At 46.8% G+C, this 12,129-nt stretch overlaps 1 protein-coding gene across 3 annotated transcripts; it reads right to left on the bottom strand.

Moving 5' to 3' along the window:
• Nucleotides 1-487: 487 nt before the first annotated feature.
• Nucleotides 488-12,119, bottom strand: tnnt2a (troponin T type 2a (cardiac)). Of its 3 annotated transcripts, XM_048984728.1 has the most exons (14): nt 12,011-12,119; nt 11,329-11,376; nt 11,109-11,119; nt 8,290-8,331; nt 7,811-7,840; nt 7,485-7,506; nt 7,319-7,382; nt 5,816-5,932; nt 5,409-5,486; nt 5,075-5,182; nt 4,890-4,999; nt 4,627-4,717; nt 4,181-4,221; nt 488-1,688 (listed from the first exon to the last, which is right to left on the bottom strand). In XM_048984728.1, the coding sequence occupies exons 2-14, from the start codon at nt 11,358-11,360 to the stop codon at nt 1,655-1,657; spliced, it is 780 nt and encodes a 259-aa protein (XP_048840685.1). In that variant the 5' UTR covers nt 11,361-11,376; nt 12,011-12,119; the 3' UTR covers nt 488-1,654. The 3 variants fall into 3 exon arrangements, with proteins under 3 accessions (XP_048840685.1, XP_048840682.1, XP_048840684.1); XM_048984725.1 differs by lacking the exons at nt 11,109-11,119; nt 11,329-11,376; nt 12,011-12,119 and adding an exon at nt 9,023-11,067; XM_048984727.1 differs by lacking the exons at nt 488-1,688; nt 11,109-11,119; nt 11,329-11,376; nt 12,011-12,119 and adding an exon at nt 9,023-11,069 and having other exon boundaries at nt 4,177-4,221.
• Nucleotides 12,120-12,129: the final 10 nt, after the last annotated feature.

Below are 12,129 nucleotides of genomic sequence, written 5' to 3'. Positions count from 1 at the left end.
CCACAGATCCCGACCATACGGGTGTGTTCTCAGTGCTGCTGTTCACCACCATGCAAACCATGCTTTTGGGTGGGACCCATGCTGGCCACAAAGTTACTACCCTAAAAATTAAATAAACGCGTTCCAGCTAGCTAGCTAGCATCTTCTGACTTTACTTTTTTTTTTCATTTTTGAAACATGTGGGCGGGGCAAAATGTGGGGCCCAGAAATGGGAAACCTGCTCCTGGATGTTCCTAAGGATTAATCCTGCCTGTTACATGTGTTGGTCATTATCCTGCAGGTAAAAGCTGCCTAGCATGGTAGCTCTACCTTTCCTGATTATGATAGCCCTGCACAATCCCTCGTCTTGCTTGTAGTATGTTTTATTGACTCAAACTCAGTATTTCTTCCTCCTTATTTTCTTAAGTTAAGAGTGTTGACTTTCGTAACCTTTAATTGTTATCTTGACTTCTATTTTCAGCAAAAGAAAGAATCTAGTGGCAACATATTTGGGTATATCTGGTTCTTTGTTAAGAAGACAAACGGGTATGTTTTTACACGGTAAGCAATGTGGGATAATTGTTCATGCCCAGTGAATGTCTGGGTGTGTCCCACTGAGGACGATTCAAGTCTTATCGTGTCAAGTTTCCCCCCTACATAAGTACCACGGTCTTAGCACTGAGAAACACCCAGTTTGCTTCTCAGGAGGGCGGGACTCCTGGACACGTGCCCAATCACGGTGCCACACTCTTGCTATTTGTCTGCGTTTAGCTCTTGCAGTTCACCCAGACTAAACTGAGACTGAGTTTTAAACTGAGGCATGGGAGGAAATGTAGAAGTTCGGCATGAGAGCGGACTTTGTGTTTCAGGAGAGCTCAGTGGCTGGCGCCGAACAGAACGACCGCCAACCGCAAGCTCCTGCTTTATGGTTGTGTTTTAACCACATGCAGATGTCCCCCTCCCCATAAAGGCAACAGTCCTATGGGGGTGGTGACCCACTGACCTCTCTGGCTGGAAGTGGAAGGTTGCTGGTTTGAATCCCAAGCTTGGCAGAGTAGCTACATCCTTGTTGGGCCGGTAACCCCCTGAAAAATGCCCCAGGGGTGCTGGATGGACAGCTGACCAAACGCTCAGACCCCAGGCTTCACGCTCACCTCTATGTGTGTCTGTGTCTTTAAAAAGGAGAGCATGATGGGATATGAAGGAAAAAAGCACATTTCTGTGTACCTGTAAATGTGCCAATGGCCAATAGAGCCTCATTTTAAATCTCTGCCAGTCTGATGTTCTCTGCCTCCACCACGTTCAGCCCCGTGGAGTTGTACTGCTTGAGTAGCTTTATATGGTCCAGCGGCTGATGACAATGTTCAGCAGTAAAAGCTGACGGGGATTTTGAAGCAGGGAAAACACTGTTTATCTGTCATAACTTTTTACATCATCCGGAAATTACTGTTGAGCAGTGTAACAGAATAAAACGCTATTGCTCTAGGCCCAAACGGAGATTGCGATTGTGATTTGCTCGTACATGCTCGGCCACTCTGGGAATTTTATTTTTCAGGAAGACGTTCCTGGAGTGAAAACGCAACATCATGTACATGGGGGAGCCGGGGTGGGGTGGGGGGGGGGGGGGGGGGGGAGTGTCCTCATCCTTCTTCGGCGTCTCTGCACCCCCTCGATTCTACTTCCTCAGTCCTCTCTTGGTTCTCTTGGAGCTGAAGGCAGGGGAACAAGAAAGGGAACTTAGTAGCTCAGCCGAGTCCGGGCTGCATGCGGGAGCCGGTGAGACCTTCTGCCAGGCAAACTTAATGTTCACAGCAGGCATATACTCCTGCTCATGAATGGGAGAAGCCTGCCAGACCGAGAGCTATCTGAGCGGGTACCTGAACCCAACACGATACCAGGTGATAATTATAATCATTATGAAACGGCCTAAAATTGCTGTGTAACTACTGCCGTCTTTGCTGATCTTTATCATTGGTAATAGATGGATGATTCACTAATTTATGGTATAAAGTAACGCTATAATTATACAAAAGCTGTGGGATTATAAGAGTGGCTTTAAGGCCACCCTCTCACATGTCCTGCTCTGTGACGCTGGGGACTGCATGCTGCATGTGGCTTCCTCATACCGTGCGCCATCCCCCCTGAGCGACCACTGGCGATGGCCGACCACCCTGCAGCGACTGCCGCTGACACACCGCGGCCCAGATTCAAACGCGGAGAATGCCGGCTGCCATCGCTGATGGGGGCCATGCCCCAATGCCGAGGGCCATGATCCCCTGACATTCCAGCCGTCCCCGGAGAGTGTAGATGACCCCCCCCCCCAAATTGTTTTCCGATCCAGAATTGCAGCATGTCACTGAAAGAATCCACCCCCCACCCCCCTCGGGACCACAGCGACTGGCTTTAACATGGCGTGTGGACCATTAACTGATTGGCCGTCACAGTGTTTTCACCACCATTCGAACCTCGCACTCGCGTGGGGCCCCCTGTTGGCGACAAAGAGTCACTACACTAAACATTAAATAAACGCGATCCTTACTTAGGACATGCTCAAGCAGTGTGCTCTACTAACAAGCTAGCAAGCTACGGTCTTTTGATCCTACTTGCTAGTTATATGCAACCATGAAGCGATCGTAGATTTTTTGAGCTTCCCATGCAGCCACCCCTCCCCCCCCCACCATGGAGAGGCAACGCCTCTGGCCGCGCCCAGTCCTGCCAAAGAGGGGTGCCAGTCCTGCCAGAGTAAGCAAGGTTGTGCAACACTGGCACATCACATGCCAGGGCATGTACCATGAAACATCAGAAAACAGCTCACGATCAAAACCTGGCAGGATGCAGATAGAAAGCTTTAAGTCTAAGGAAGTCTGAAAGTGTCTGGAAGAACGTTCTGGATTTGGCCAAGCCTTGGCGCCACGTATAGCGCGCGGTATTGCTAACAAGCCCCTTGCTCTCCTGTGCAGCTGCCGCGTCCATCACTCCGCCGCCATAATACCCAGGGGTACTCGAAGTCTGAAGATGCCCCTTAGACACACCTCTATTTAACCCGTGCCTTTGTGTCCACCGTCCTGGAGGGGTCTTATTTACCCCACCCCTGTCTGAAGGTCATTCGACAGCTGGGGGTGAAAAGTAGCAGCTTGCGGATCAGCGGGAGGGGAAAGTTCATGAAAGATCACACAGGGTGAGACATTTTTCCAGGTAGAGGGTTAGGGAATCCTTTTGTTTTTATTTTAAGGCTACGTTTGAACTTGAATGTTCCTCTACAGGTTTATCAACAGTTAAAATGTATTTCAGAGACTGCCCCCAGGGGAGGATCATCGTACAGGCTATCCTAGGCTATAGCCCAGGGCTCCGGCAAATATCAAGGCCCCAACCCGCCTTGGGAAAAACGGAACAGTGAGTTAATTCAGCACCACAAGAGTGTCCATGCTCATGCCAGCCTGGGGCCCCCAGATAAGTGAATCTGCCCATACCGCCCCCCTCTCCACATGGGCACAGTGTCACACTGTCCTTTTCCACTGTTCAGACATCCGACACCTCTGCATTAAATTTTTTCACAGACGCATAACTTTGTCCCTCATTGTCCCCCAATCGTGAACGCACTGTCCTTCCACACAACTCTGAAGACCCAAAACACTGGTATTGGAATGTGGCACCCAGCGCCTGTACCATAGTCCTTGATATTCCTGCTTTTGGGCTCACCATTTATATGCTTTCAATTCCTCATGACTGAATCACATATGTAAAGTGGGTGTGACCGATGGTAATAAAACAGCATTTGTATTGTTTAGTATATTTGGTTTAAAGAAATGGAAAATACCCATATCAACATTCCATTGACATTGCTCAGCCTGGGACCCGCACAGGAGGCTATGGGGGGTGCGTGTGCCTGTGATTGGATGGTCGCTAGTTTGAATCCCAGGGCCAGGATACTGTTGCCGCCATTGGGCCCCTGAACAAGGCCCTTACCCCCCAACTCCAGGGGTGCTGCATGCTGGCTGACCCTGTGCTTTGCACCCTCCCAAGCTTGATCTCACCTGCATGTGCGTCTGTGTGTCTCATGGAGAGCAAGATGGGGTCGGTGAAAAGAGCATTTCCCCACGAGGATGAACGAAGTGTCACTATTACATTCTATATTGCGTTCGTCAAACCTAGCAGGAGCTTGGCTGGTTTGCTACATGTGAGATGTCGTCATGTCACTCACGTCTTCTGGTGGTCGCTCACACGGTTCCTGAGGACATTGATCTAAAAAAATGAAATGGATTCGTGTAAGACGCCGGCGACCACAGAGCTCTGGTTATTTATCCCTGCTATTTATTTTCTCTTTAAGCCCCCAAAACACACCAGCAGAGTGCACCACCACACACCTCAGAGAAGTAATGGGCTGCTTTTTTTCATTTTTTTGTATGTTTTTTTCTGGAATTAAGGGTTCTTTGTTGTTGCGCAGACTTGGCACTGATAAGGGAACCGACCAAACAAGGATGTTGACTTTTTGACAGCCACGTTTGAAAAGTTGAAGTTGTCAAAAAAGATTCACAAACCCTAAGGTTATCACATGATCCAGAGGCCCATCTAGAGTGCATTTCCCTCCACTTATCTCCACAAAGCATGAGTGCTTTCTGTAAGCAGGTGCATGGATATGCCGCTTACTTCGTATTTCTGCCGCGCGAACTTGTACTGCAACTCGAACTTCTCGGCCTCCAACTGGTACATCCACTTGAACAGTTCATTGGCCTTCTCCCTGTGGAGAAATCAAGAGCGACGTATGATGGGAATTAGTGATGGCACAGCTGTCTGTGTAAGTCCAAATGTGTTGGTGAATAAATTCATCCTTTGCATGTGATGAGATTATCCTGTCTCATAACGACCCCTCCCCCCTCCCCCAATTAACTATGAAAGGAGAACAAACACACCGGAGCTTATCTTCACCCATGTGGTCAACGCTGAGCGGCTTGCGTCTGTCGCTGAGGACCTTCTTCTTCTTCTCCCGCTCGGTCTGCTTCTTGCCGCTCCGTCTGTCCGTCTGTGTGGCCAGAGGTCTCGGTCAGCCCAGTCACATGCCGCTTATTGGCACGTCTACCACCAAAGATGACTCAACCTTCTGCATGTAGCCGCCGAAATGCAGGCTTGTCAAGGTCTTCTTCTTCTTGGCCTCCTCCTCGGCCTTCTTCTTGGCCTCCTCCTCCTCTTTCCTGGCCTTCTCCTCCTGAAACGTGACCTCAGATATGACCCATCTACTCTTCACACTGGGGTTCGGAATATTGTGCGAGAACTGGACTGGAGAAGTCAAATCAAGTCAAATGGACAATAAAGCCCACGTTCAGATTTCACACCGTTAGTGAATTTAAGAGGAATTCATTTTTTCCCCCACCATGGGAAGCTCTGTGAATAGACGGACCCCTCGAGGATGATCATTAGCGAAGAAGACCCACCTCCACGCGCTTCTGCCGCTCCTTCTCCCTCTCGCTGCGGATCCTCTGCTGCTCGGCTCGCTCAGACCTGCGTGTTTCCTGCCGACAGCAAGATGGACTACAGAAGTTCAACTTCACTGCAGACAATTAGCTTAATCCTGGCACCTGTTGACTTTTACGCTTGGTGACTTTTTGTGGATTTCCTATTTCTGATCTTTCACAGAGATCTGACCCTCCTTCTCAGCACCTACTGGATTGAAAACTCAAACGCACGACAACTCCCCCAGCCAAAACTGATCATTCACCATTCCACTTCCTGTTCCTAAGAGGAAATACCAAATACTGTCCTACAGGTGAATGTCAGTCAGGAAGGTCTTTATTCATTGGGGAGACGGATGGGAGCAGGTCCAAAGGGCAGAGCCACTTACGATCCTATCCTTCAGGCTGATCAGCTCCTCCTCCTCCTTCTTGCGGCTCTCAAAGTGAACCTCGATCAGGGTCTGCAGCTCGTTCAGGTCCTTCTCCATCCGCTTGCGGTGGATGTCCTGTCGGGACGAGTGGACGAGTTCAACAAGCAGGCAATCAAAGTGGATGCTAAAGATAGTATCGATTGCATTGATAGTCTTTTTGGAAAGCAGACCTTTCTTTCTTTCTTTCTTTGACCTGATTATTATTATTATTATTATTATTATTATTATTATTATTATTATTATTATTATTATTATTATGTATGCCTTTCACCAGGGGGGTGTGTTCCACGAAGCAGGATTTCTCGGTTAGCTGGGTTTAACTAACGATGGTCACCGATTGTCCAGATTGAGGTCATGAGGTCCTATATAAATGCTCCTTCCCTAAACTCTTAATGGACAATCATGAGTTCTATCTTAAGTTTAACCCTGGAAGTCTTTCCACTCAGGCTACCCAGATACTCGTCCAGTCCCTCGTCATCTCACGCCTTGACTACTGCAACTCGCTTCTAGCGGGTTTACCACTGAGCGCCATCCGTCCCCTCCAACTGATTCAGAATGCAGCTGCTCGTCTTGTTTTCAACCTTCCCAAGTTCTCCCACACCACTCCTTTGCTGCGCTCCCTCCACTGGCTTCCTGTAGCTGCACGCATCAGATTCAAAACACTGATGCTCACATACAAAGCCAAAAATTCTCTGGCACCATCCTACCTAAAGGACCTCATCACACCCCGCTCTGCACCACGATCTCTCCGATCCTCCAGCACTGCTCGACTGGTCCCACCTCCCCTCAAGGCACAAGGAAGACACGCATCTCGGCTCTTCTCTGTCCTGGCACCTAATTGGTGGAATGAACTCCCCCTAGATGTCCGAACAGCTGAATCCTTGAATGTCTTCAAGCGACGACTCAAAACTTTTCTTTTTCAGAAATACCTGACGTAGAACTTCTATATTCTTACTCGAAAAAAAATTCTGCACTATTCAATGGCGTTCTCAGAGATAGTATTCATAGCTTGGGTCCTTATTGAGCTAGCATCGGAAATTCATTGCAGAGTCTCAAAGCACTTATGTGAGTCGCTCTGGCTAAGGGCGTCTGCCAAATCCTGTAAATGTAAATGTAAATGTAAACCCAGCTAACCAAGAAATCCTGCTTCGTGGAACACCCCCCTGATATAACACCCCCCTGATGTAACCCCCCCGATGTAAAACCCCCCTAATGTAACACCCCCCTGATGTAACCCCCCCCCCCCCCCCCCCGATATATACTCAATGAGAACAAGAAAACAACCTCGTTTTTGTTTTAGAATCAATATGCCTCTTGTTACATTCTAGATTCTATTCAAAAAGCAAGCATGTTCTAAACCAATTACATTACAAAATATTATGTGCTGATATGAATTTAAGATTCTGGGTTTCTGGGTCTTTTTAATGGTGCTTGATTACAGTCATTTTCATATTCACTCACATCAAAGTCAACTTTCTCTCCATCTGGGATCTTCGGAGGCACCAGGTTAGGTAACATGAACGGCCTGATAGACAGCAGCAGGCAGTTAGCATCGCTGGGCACTGGACACTGGACACTGGACACTGGGCACTGGACACGGGTCTAACTAACCAGCAAGGTAACTTACTTTGGCTTGGGTTTCGTCTCCTCTGTTGCACCAATGAGAAGAGAAGAAGAAGAAGAAGGTTAATATATCAGCTTTCATCAAGAGATTCAAATCCTCACACTCCTCACTGGTAATGTTTTCACTAATAAAATTTGTTTATTCATTTGTAAAATCAGGATGCTTATGCAAATTTATATTAAGTAGTAAAGGGAGCAAAAATGGTGAGTCTGTTCTTCACTGGGGACTAAATTGGGAATTACTGCCTGAAAGTGTAAATATTACAACTTCCTCAAAGTTCAGACAGTCTCAGGGTTACGAAGGAGATCTCCGCGATAAGCCTTCATCACCTCCTCCATCTTCAGCTTCTTCTCCAGCGCCTGGAACCAAACAGACAGCGCTGCCTGAAAGTCTGCCATGTGCAGTGATGCCCGACACTTATCGAGCGTCAACCCAAAATAGAAAGCTGACAGTACAAGGAGGACCCTGCAGTAGGGCATGGGGAGAATCCCCAGCCACGTTGACCAAAAAAGGCCTGGCATTCGAGGAATCTTTATACGCAAGGGCATATCGTTCACCCCGCATCTGTGACTACGCCCACCCACCCCAAAGCCTGTTCAGCCTAGAAGTAAGCACTCAAAAAGCCCCCCCCCCCCCCCCCCCCAAGATGCTTCAGAAAATAAATAAATAGCTAGCGAGTAGAGTTAGGAGACGTGTGGAATCCTTTTCACTTCTTGTGAATAATAACATCACATCCTTGCTGGTCTTGATGCTAATGTTAGACTGGGCTAGTGCCTCGGGGCGATGGCAAAGATGACTGTGGCCTCACCTCCTCCGCGTGCTCCATCGTCAGCAGCCTCGCCTTCAGCATCTGGGCCAGGAGCATCATGAAAGTGAGATCAGGAACCATGCACACACACAGTGAATGTCCAGAAGATGGTGACTACGGCCACGTGGCTGCAACTAGGTTACCTGGTCAGTTACACAATCCTTTGTGAAATGCTTCCACGGAATGTGCAGAAAATGAAAAATGTCATAAGCAATGTGTTAAACACAGCTCTCTCCTTCACCGGGGATAATATTAGCTATCCTCCGGCTTGGGGGCTTTTTCATTCCAGTGGTGGAAAGTGTGTGCAATCTGAAAAGCGTAATGATGGCGATTAGGCAGGGCTGCGCCTGGCAACAGCACAGTTAAAGGCGATGACAGGCCCCGGGCTGCCCGTCTGCCAGCTGTGCGGGAAAATGATATACGGGCAGCCCTTCAGATACGGGGTGACTCACAGCCGCTATCGCAGCCGAGCCTCATTCCATACGTGTGTTTCCGCGTGTGTGTCTCAGTGTGTTTGCCAAACATAGACAGAGGCAGATAAATAGAGAGAGTGAGAGAAAGTGGAGCCATGGATAAACGGTGTCCACACTTCTAAACCGATGGCTGCCTGTGCAGTTAGTATTAAGCAGTGTCGAATCACCGGGGCCTCCCCCTTGAAGAAAAATCCATCCTTGCCTTCACAATTCACCCTTCATGCTGCTATAGTGACGCAGACATGCAGCAAACGATCTACCTTCACCCTCCGGGGCTTCTTCCTCCTCCTCCTCCTCCTCTTGCACAACCTCGTCTGCCTCTTCTACACAACACCCGCGGTTAGGGAGCATGGCAGACCGCAAAGCAATTCCAGGCAACATGGCCGACAGGTTACCCAAAACAGAACACCTGTCATTAGTACTGGTTAGGCAATCGGATATTAATGATGACGCCACACCATTCAGGGATTCATGCTTGGAGTCTCAAATGTATCATCAAATGTACTATAAGCCCCACACATAACCCTGAGGATTACCATAGACCCCCTTGAGGAATAGTATTGACCACCTTCAGGATTAGCATAGATCCCCTTGAGGATTAGCGTCTATACACCTCCTGAGAGTTAATACAGACTTCCATCCAAGTGCACTCTACCAGCCAGGCTCTAAGGGCCAAAGGCCGTTCCAAGCAACATGTCACCTGGAAAGGAAAGTCGTACTACAGAGAGGAACCCGACCGGCTAACCCACCCGATGGAGACACGTGCGGGCCAGTTTTACGGGCTGATGATGGAGCGCACCCAGACTGAACATCTGTTACAGGATGCCCTGTGCTACGGATAGATAATTTCTTTTGAACTTTTAGAAGCAATGCTGTCTGGAGAATTATAGTCAAGGAAATACAAGAACTCCTGAGAATAGAAATATATTTAGCAACCAAATTTTGTCCAAAGTGATTATCATCCCTTCCAGGATGGGAGTCAACAAGTGAGAATCAGAGAGCAGTCAGACAGGCTCTGCAGGGATTAAGGGTCTTTCTCAAGGGTCCAGTAGTGACATCACTCTGTCAGCCAGGGATTTAAACACCATGACCTTCCAATCACCAGTACACTGTGTGTATGGTGACACTTATAACCCAGAATGATACTACATTACAGACTGTACATAGCATCTCTTATTCACATTCGTGGTACTTAGTTTAGCATTTAAAGCATGCCAAAACAGTTTAACCGCTCTTAACTAAGAAAAATATTTTTCAGTGTTTTCATGTGAAAGAACAGGTTGGGTTAAACGCGGCCCAAACGCCCCAGGGCTCATTCTAATTGGAGACAGAAATAGTGGTAGGTCTGTTCAGGCATTTTCTGCATGCCTTTACCTTAGACAATGTTAAAGCCAAATCGTCATGGGTGATGCCTTGGGAGAGGCAAAGCAGTGGCAGTCTGAACGGCCGCGGGTGCAGGACGCCTGCCTTCCCACTGGAGGAAAGCAGAGTAGCCACACCTACAAGTCACTGTGACTTTATGCTGGACGTAAACTGCCGCCCACAGACGGCAGTAGTGTAGACTGGTACACGGGGTTGCCAGCTTTGGTCAGCTGGCTGGAGTGGATTTTCAATTCTAGACAATTCTGCACACACATGCACATGCTTTTATATGTATCCAACAGTTTTATTACAGTGTAAATAGTCTGCAGGGTTTGCGAACTACCCCAACGCTTTTGATGTGGCTAATTGTAGGTTTGTAATGGAATAATACAGATTTGCCGTAAGATTTCTTGCGAGTGTCACCGCAGATGGGTGAGAATTGGCAACCCTGGATACAAGATGAGGCAGGGTGGGTCCACTGTCCTGACGGACTGTTCGGTGATTTGCATGTGCAATTACCCCACACTAAGAGGGAATTTCTACTGCCGGTATTTTGCATAATGTGTGATAAAAGGCAATGACGCAGATTTCCCTTGTTTTGCGCATGCGCATAGCTGCAGCCGCATACAGAATCCGCGGTCAGCGTTCCAGTTTGCGGTATGTACCTCATTAAAGCAGACAGTGTGTAATCTTTATATTTCTCAAACTTTGTTAGTCACACCGAATAGACAGTTTGCGCATGACAATGCTGCAAGCGGCTTGATTACAATGCGGACTCGTCTGCCTCTATGCAGCATTAATCAGATGGATTTTTCCTTGTATTAACTGCTATATGATCAACGAACAATTACTGCACGTTCTGATTCTACTATAAAATCAGAAGCATATTTATATAAGCAAGTATATGTACAGAGTGCAAATAAGTGCAGTGTTTTCTTATAAATGATTTTTAAATTGTATTTTAACAGTCATTTCATTACTTACCACCCTGTTCCCTGAAAAGAGTACAAACAATAATGAATAAAACAATAAAGCATTTAATATGTGCCTTTGTACTGAAATAGGAATAAAGAAGTAAAATGTATTTTCCTGAACTTGCTGTTATATAAGATGTCATTATTGTTAACGAAATCTGGCTCACGGACTATTTTGATCACTGAATAGATATTCGGTAGGTGATTTGGTCCTCGGGACAAACACTTACTCGTATTCTTCTACTTCCTCGTTATCTGACATGTTTAAGTTCCGGTCCCTGAAATTTGCGAGACAGAAAACAATTTTGTTTGGCAGTAATAACTTTTCTGATGTATTGTTTCTGCGTTTGATGTTACTCTCTACCATCAAGTAACCTGTATTATGAATTTATTATTTATTCAGTAATATGAATACGATTATTTACATTAAATATATGATCATTTATAGTATTTTCTACTAAAACGGTTACATTATTGATAATGCTAATAATTGGTAACGGACTGTTCACTGTAATAGTGTGAATATTGTTAAAATGGGACACTTTATGAAGAAGTGCTTTCTGGAAAAATCATCTCGATGTCTTGAATCTTGATACAATTCTAAATTCACGAATGCTATATATTGAACCTTAAGAGTTTAACTGTCCCGTTTTGCCAAGTGTCCCGTTTTCACAATGCTCATCCTGGAGCTCCAAATTCATTAAAAATAAATTACACATATTAACAATGTGCTTTTTTAATCCATTCGTGCCGGTTTACATGTCCAGATATGGTTTATGATAATGTGGTTCCCAGTGAGGTTTTGCGCTGTAGTACTAAGCGGTATTCCAGTAATTTCCTAGTCAAATCGAGGTTTTCCTCCCAAGTAGTTTCACCTTTTTCTCCTTTTTTAAAATTAGTACTCGGTCCTACCTGTCTGGGTGAAGAGGTCACGTCACGGAAAACCAGTGGAACCAGTGTGTGGAGTCTGTCTTCCCCTCGAAGCCTTTAAATTGGCCAGAGGTCACGTGACCTCCTTGATCGCACCGGGC

The sequence above is a fragment of the Brienomyrus brachyistius genome, chromosome 18 (genome assembly GCF_023856365.1).
Source record: "Brienomyrus brachyistius isolate T26 chromosome 18, BBRACH_0.4, whole genome shotgun sequence".
Classification (NCBI taxonomy): domain Eukaryota; kingdom Metazoa; phylum Chordata; class Actinopteri; order Osteoglossiformes; family Mormyridae; genus Brienomyrus; species Brienomyrus brachyistius.
The sequence above is the reverse complement of the archived record's forward strand: the minus strand, read 5'-3'. Positions and strand labels throughout refer to the sequence as shown.